The sequence below is a fragment of the Teleopsis dalmanni genome, chromosome X (genome assembly GCF_002237135.1).
Source record: "Teleopsis dalmanni isolate 2A chromosome X, ASM223713v2, whole genome shotgun sequence".
Classification (NCBI taxonomy): domain Eukaryota; kingdom Metazoa; phylum Arthropoda; class Insecta; order Diptera; family Diopsidae; genus Teleopsis; species Teleopsis dalmanni.
This window is the reverse complement of record NC_051848.1, coordinates 68,345,066-68,352,525: the sequence shown is the minus strand read 5'-3', so window position 1 is coordinate 68,352,525 and position 7,460 is coordinate 68,345,066. Positions and strand designations below refer to the sequence as shown.

The 7,460-nt window shown below is 30.0% G+C and overlaps 2 protein-coding genes across 4 annotated transcripts in view; one reads left to right on the top strand and one right to left on the bottom strand.

The window, feature by feature from the left end:
- Positions 1-1,081, bottom strand: part of LOC119688524 — a 1,556-nt gene extending 475 nt beyond the window's left edge. Inside the window, exons 1-3 of the mRNA XM_038103198.1 lie at positions 782-1,081; positions 529-724; positions 23-450 (exon numbers count right to left, since the gene is read on the bottom strand). Of these exons, the coding sequence (XP_037959126.1) occupies positions 23-450; positions 529-597 (497 nt within the window). The 5' untranslated portion in view covers positions 598-724; positions 782-1,081. The remainder of the gene's footprint in view (positions 1-22; positions 451-528; positions 725-781) is intronic.
- A 1,282-nt stretch (positions 1,082-2,363) lies between these two features.
- LOC119689360 lies at positions 2,364-5,630 on the top strand (the record flags this gene model as incomplete). Of its 3 annotated transcripts, none has more annotated exon segments than XM_038104179.1 (6): positions 2,364-2,671; positions 2,729-2,924; positions 3,003-3,430; positions 4,878-5,094; positions 5,168-5,467; positions 5,533-5,630. In XM_038104179.1, coding segments are annotated over 5 exon segments (1,056 nt in total). In that variant the 3' UTR covers positions 5,575-5,630.
- Between the last annotated feature and the right edge of the window lie 1,830 nt (positions 5,631-7,460).

Sequence of the window (7,460 nt, the reverse complement as noted above, 5' to 3'; positions counted from 1 at the left end):
TTATCTGCGCCGTGGCACTTACCTGTTTAATAAATTAATGGTAGGTGGTTCTATTGCAAACATTTCAATCATTGATATGTCCATAATGTTTCCAATTGGTCCCTTTATGGAAGTAGATTCTTGTTTCTCTGTTATTATTGGATGCTCAGGAGTCTCTCGCATCAAAATTTTTCTATTTTTGATTTGCAATTGATACTTTAACTCCTCCTTATGTTTCCTCAATGAAATCAGTTCAGACAACCTGAGTTTTTTTCTATCAATCTTTCTATTTAATCTTTTTAACTCGTAATCTAAACTAGCTTCAGTATCTTCCTTATCATCTGTATCTTTTGCGTCTTCTGATTTTACATGACTTTTATCATCCTTTATTAATGGATTTCTTTCTAAAAGCATGCCATTTAATTCATTGTTTATAATGTTATGGTTATGTGGTATTTCCATTCCTGCGTTCTAGAAAAACGTAATATGTATTTATAAAATTTGAAAGTTCCAAACACATTATTAACTTATCAACGCAAATACATTTACTATATCTTTGCCACTTTTTGCTGTTTCCTTGTACTTTAAATCCTTATCACTGGTTTGCTCTGGCGACATAACCTCAATATTGATATTATCTATTGTCTTCGCTATGACATAAATGCTTTTTGGATACAGTAACACGTTTCCGTTTAATTTTTTATATATTGGTTTGCACTGTTCACACTTTGTTCCATTAGTTTTCCTTAGGAATATTATTTAAAAATAAACATGCCGAAAAATTAATTAATGGAACACTTACTAGGTTTTAAGCAAATACGTATAGCTATCGTATAGCTATATAAATACTGAAATTTCTATCATCGGTTTATTCTTTATGTAAGTTTTCAGTTGGCAACTAGAGATAACAGACACACACTTATTTAGGACTGAACTGATTCTACTGTCAGAAATCAGCTGACCATGTCCCGTTCTACTGTATGGAAAGTAATGAATACGGTTATTCCTGTGGATGTGATAATAATGGAAAACGTACGAACACCTTCAATTTTGGATTCTTGATGTAAGCATAGGAGAAATGTTATATCAGCTGACACAAGCATTGAGCAATTGCATTGAATTTTTTTTTATGCAATGTATTTCGCTATCAGATTGAATTTGTGTTGTTTATGTTTTTATGTTGGTTTACTTCGTGTGTATTTCATCACTTTTCTTGCGTTGTGTCTTTCACATACTTTACGTTCGTTACGTTTACGAACGAATTTGGCCTTAAGGCACATTTACTCTGTTTCGTTTAGGCGGTTAAGCTCATTATAGCCACTATAATGAGTTATAGTGTTATAATAAGTTATAAATTAACTTATTTTCAATAAATCACTTCATTTAAAGCGAAAAATGTCGAATACAACCCTTAAAAACAAATTTCCCAATAGGGAAATTACCAATATTTGAAATATGTTATGTGTTATATATGTAGAATGTAAACAAACAACAGCTGAGCTGTAAACAAAGGCAGTGAGGAAGTGAGTATTTAATAAAACCTTTCTTCTAATTAATTGCATATATATATAATTGATATATAAAATATATATAAATGATTTAATATATGGTATATATATGGTAGGCATATATTACTATACATATAGTAATTAAATAATTCGTCAACACTTCAAATATATCGAAAGTTTTATTTTAATTATATATAAATATATAATAAAACCACAGGGTATATATAATTTAAATCTTGTTGATTTTTCGCGCAAATTTGTAAGAAATTCATCAATGACATTTGTAAAACACGGAGAATTAACATATATCAATCCACCTTATAATACACTCATTTATACAGCTGATACAACCTTTAGAAACTTTACTTAATAATATATCGTACAAAAAAATTATATATCTAATTGATATATTAAATCATTTATATGTATTTTATATATCACTTATATATAGATGCAATTCATTAGAAGAAAGATTTTATTAAATACCTACGTCCTCAGTGCCTTTGCTTACATATATAATATATGACATATATTTAAAATATTGGAAATTTCCCTATTGGGAAATTTGTTTTTAAGGGTTGTATTCGACATTTTTCGCTTTAAATGAAGTGATTTATTGAAAATAAGTTAATTTATAACTTATTATAACACTATAACTCATTATAGTGGCTATAATGAGCTTAACCGCCTAAACGAAACAGAGTAAATGTGCCTTAAGGCCAAATTCGTTCGTAAACGTAACGAACGTAAAGTATGTGAAAGACACAACGCAAGAAAAGTGATGAAATACACATGAAGTAAACCAACATAAAAACATAAACAACACAAATTCAATCTGATAGCGAAATACATTGCATAAAAAAAAATTCAATGCAATTGCTCAATGCTTGTGTCAGCTGATATAACATTTCTCCTATGCTTACATCAAGAATCCAAAATTGAAGGTGTTCGTACGTTTTCCATTATTATCACATCCACAGGAATAACCGTATTCATTACTTTCCATACAGTAGAACGGGACATGGTCAGCTGATTTCTGACAGTAGAATCAGTTCAGTCCTAAATAAGTGTGTGTCTGTTATCTCTAGTTGCCAACTGAAAACTTACATAAAGAATAAACCGATGATAGAAATTTCAGTATTTATATAGCTATACGATAGCTATACGTATTTGCTTAAAACCTAGTAAGTGTTCCATTAATTAATTTTTCGGCATGTTTATTTTTAAATAATATTCCTAAGGAAAACTAATGGAACAAAGTGTGAACAGTGCAAACCAATATATAAAAAATTAAACGGAAACGTGTTACTGTATCCAAAAAGCATTTATGTCATAGCGAAGACAATAGATAATATCAATATTGAGGTTATGTCGCCAGAGCAAACCAGTGATAAGGATTTAAAGTACAAGGAAACAGCAAAAAGTGGCAAAGATATAGTAAATGTATTTGCGTTGATAAGTTAATAATGTGTTTGGAACTTTCAAATTTTATAAATACATATTACGTTTTTCTAGAACGCAGGAATGGAAATACCACATAACCATAACATTATAAACAATGAATTAAATGGCATGCTTTTAGAAAGAAATCCATTAATAAAGGATGATAAAAGTCATGTAAAATCAGAAGACGCAAAAGATACAGATGATAAGGAAGATACTGAAGCTAGTTTAGATTACGAGTTAAAAAGATTAAATAGAAAGATTGATAGAAAAAAACTCAGGTTGTCTGAACTGATTTCATTGAGGAAACATAAGGAGGAGTTAAAGTATCAATTGCAAATCAAAAATAGAAAAATTTTGATGCGAGAGACTCCTGAGCATCCAATAATAACAGAGAAACAAGAATCTACTTCCATAAAGGGACCAATTGGAAACATTATGGACATATCAATGATTGAAATGTTTGCAATAGAACCACCTACCATTAATTTATTAAACAGGTAAGTGCCACGGCGCAGATAATATTTAGTTAAATAATAATCTCTTTTTGAATTTAATTTTTATTTATTGAACGTATAATTAAATAACTAATAGTTTGGTGGAAAAAGTATATCCACTACCATGAGTTCCATAACAGTTTCGGGCATATTTATTATTAAGGAGTACAAAGTGAGATATTGTTTAAATCGAGTAGGTTTCTGTTTACTTATGATTGGTTGTTTTGATATTCTTAGGCGATATTTTTTTCAATTTTGACGATACAATTTGTATCTCGAGATTTTTGCGAAAGTTTTCGTTTCCGATACACCATGTGGTGTTTCTATGGTATTTCCAACTGAGCTGTTTAAAAGTATTTATCTAATATGAATGCTATAAGTCGATTTAAAAGATTAAAAGATTCTAGCGATGACAGCAAACTGCTTGGGACATGAATTTGTATAGCCATACTTTTATCAATTTGTATATTATATTGAACCATAACGTATTTGTGATTCAGGTACAGGTACGGTTGGATTTTTATGATTTGGAATTATTAAGAAATATTTAATCTTGACATAATTTCAATCCGTTAAACCTTGTACATGGGCTGTAGCGTTTCATATCTATTAACTAGATTGTTGATAGCGCTGGCTTAGAACTCATTTTTAACTAGAGCTCTTGTTGTTCTTTCTGGGTGAACATCAAACTCAATACCATTAAAAAAATGGTATTATTACGATACCTTTACTATTTTTAGTTGGTATTTTTGATCATGACTATAAAATTGATTTTAATGTAACTTTCTGCCTTGGTGAAATGTAATTTGCCCAGCTGATGGAGCAGTTTGAAAATAATTTTCTAGTATAAAACAAGAAATACTGAACATTAAGTTATTTGAGCTACATTCGTGAATATATGTGAAGGCTTTGGATAGATTAGTGTTCTGTCCTAAGAAAACCAAAAACACAGATGTTATATAATTAAATGATTATATAAACAAAAGAAGTAAATTAGAAAATAAAAAGACAAATAATTAAAAATTGACAATATTTTAAATAGATGATATATAGATGTAGTCCTTCTATTTATAAACCGAACATTGAATATTTTGTGTTATTCGAAGTACCTTTTTGTTTCTCTGTGTTGTATAATATTGTAATATCTATTACTATTTATAAAACTACTTAAAAACCACAAGTGAACTGAATTTTTTCATATGTGCTCATCACATTAAAGAAAAAATATCCTGCATTCGCAACTGGATGAACCGAGATTAATTACTTCGTTATGTACAGACTGTGCACCACGGACTGATCTCTTTTTATCGTTATTAAATGACAAATTTAATATTAGGTTGTCATTAATGTGTATATCTTTAGCCATAACATATACTCTTTGGATTTATGACGACAAATTCTAATGAAATTTAACTATTATAAGCTAATATTTTTATTGAAAATGATATAGTACCGTTTCATCAAGCAAAGAATCGTCAAATACTCAAAATGTAACAAATAGTGGGACAAATATCGAAATGGAAAAAACGCCAGCATTGTCAGAAACTGCGGAACATATTGCAAATCAGAAGAGTTCAGAACACCCCATACTATTGGACATGGGACTTGAAGACCCTTCTCATGACTACGAAGGTCAAATATTCAAACATCGTGGTTGTTCAGATAAGGTAGGGGTGTTCCGTTTTCTAAAAGTTTTGAAATATGTGTTATTAAAAAATTGGTTGCTTCTTAATCGAATAGGTAAAAGATGGAAAACAGCACAACGAAATTTGTGAAGCAATTGCACTTAATGACAAAAGTAATTTTGAAAATCTTCCAAACAACTCGGGTACATTTAGCGCAAATCGACATACACCAGAATCTAAAGGCTTGGCAATCAATCATGGTGGTGAATATAGCTACCAGAAGGAAACTGATGACTACCATTCGAAAAGCTCCCAAAAACATGATTATTATGCCTGCCAAGTGTGTACGGTACAAGAAGCAAAATATATTTGTACTGGGTGCCGAAAGCAGTGGTATTGCAGTACAATATGTCAAGTAAATATATATTTATACTTATATTATCAGAAAATAACTTTTATATATCTCTTTTAATCGACCAGTTAATTGATTGGGAGCGGCATATCAAACATTGTAATGTTTGATTACGCCAGACATATCATCACATATATATTTCTGGATTGATCTGAAGAAAACTTATAAGCAATTTTTAATTCTAAGTATTTCTATGTGTTTTTATCATTTTATGCAATAATTTATTTGACTAAATATATTTTTCAACTAATTTAGAAAATTTTATTTTGTTTAATTTAGGAAGGCATATGACCAAATTAAGTTAATCACAGTACTCGTTTGATAGCTTGACATAATTACTCTTTCAAATAATTAATATAAGGTTAACAGGGTAAAGAAGTTCAGCATTTACATAAAGCAGAGTTCATAAATTCAGTAACAAAATTTGGAACACCCTACATAAACTGCCTCAAAATCATCAGCCGTACTTGATATTCGAAACTGTAGCTGAGGATTAGTTTTTTGCACTGGTTTACCTAATGAACAGTGGTCCGTAAAATTGGAGATTGACGTAGTCATCCTTTATGCCAGAGACATCCTACTCTGATTATCGCCTTAGTAATAGATATCTCTGATTTAGAGAAAGTTGGCACATATTGTTCTATTAGTAAAGTTGGCTACAAAATTCTGTATTGAAAATTTGAGTACCGTTTGAAGTTCATTCTAACTAAATCAGATTATAACTGTTTCGTTCACCATGGTATTCTTCTTCCTCTTTGCTTGATTAAACGTGAGTTCGTGTCTTAAGCGATTTTACTTAATATTGTCTTTGGCTAAATGGTCAAAGTCAAAATGATGAAAAGATCTCCATTTAATTTTGATAATAATTTATTTAGATGATCTTATAGAAGTATACTTTGAAGCACAGCAAGTCTTTCTGACGGAATATACATTATATTTGATTTGTAAGAATGCAGTTATGAATTAGTGTGCAGTTCCACAGAATCGAATAACTTCAGCGCTCTGTTTTTGATATACTTTTGCACACTCTCGACTCTCAAGTCTTTGGAGCTTTCAGCAAACGTCTCAGCATAGTATTCTGATACGTTTGAAGTTTTCTAATTGTGGATAGAGCAGAATTGACATAACACAGTCATAAAATAGTTTAGGCCTAATTATTTGTTTAAAAAAAAAGGTTTTTTTTTGATACTCAGCGTTTCGAGTGTTAATGGTTTTAAAGCATTCAGCGTTATATTGCAAACCAACTTCTTGATATTCATGTCCTTTAACCAAGTTTATTTTCTGTCAAAAGTTAGACCTAAGTAATTAATATTGTCTTCCCATCCTATGCCCACATTATTGACCTTTATTCTTTTATTACTAACATTCAGAAAAATAAAGTACATATTCTTACAAACAAACAGGTAGATCTCGTGACTATATAATGGATCTATCTAAAATATTGCATGAATATAGAGAATCATGGCGGATTATAAGTTGCAATGCTTCTTCAATGAATCAACCACTTTAATTTCTGTTTTGTGGATTTACTAATTACGATAGACAATTAGCAATTTGACATACATATACATCTAGACCATCAGACATTATTCATAAGAAAAAGTAAATTGTATGTGTAAATGAAGTTGGGCCCTATTAAAATTTGTGTAGATCCTGTAAGGCAGCACTTAAAGAACACACTGCAGATCATCAAAACTCGCACTGTTCATATTATTCCGTTCCAGCTTGGCACGGATTTTTTCAGCTAAATTTTGCACATTATTTTGATATATATATCAAAATAATTAAGTATTTAATATTTTGATACCTATCTGTGACATCAAAAATTTTATATTTGAACCCACTAAAACCACTTATTTGGTTTGAAAAACCCACCAATAGCAGACTGTAAAAGGCTTCAGATTGAAATCGCGTTTCAGTAATTAGATGATGAAAATGGAATGACTTTTTTTTTAAAATTATTTTTAGAATTTAATACGAACCACTAGTCTCAATA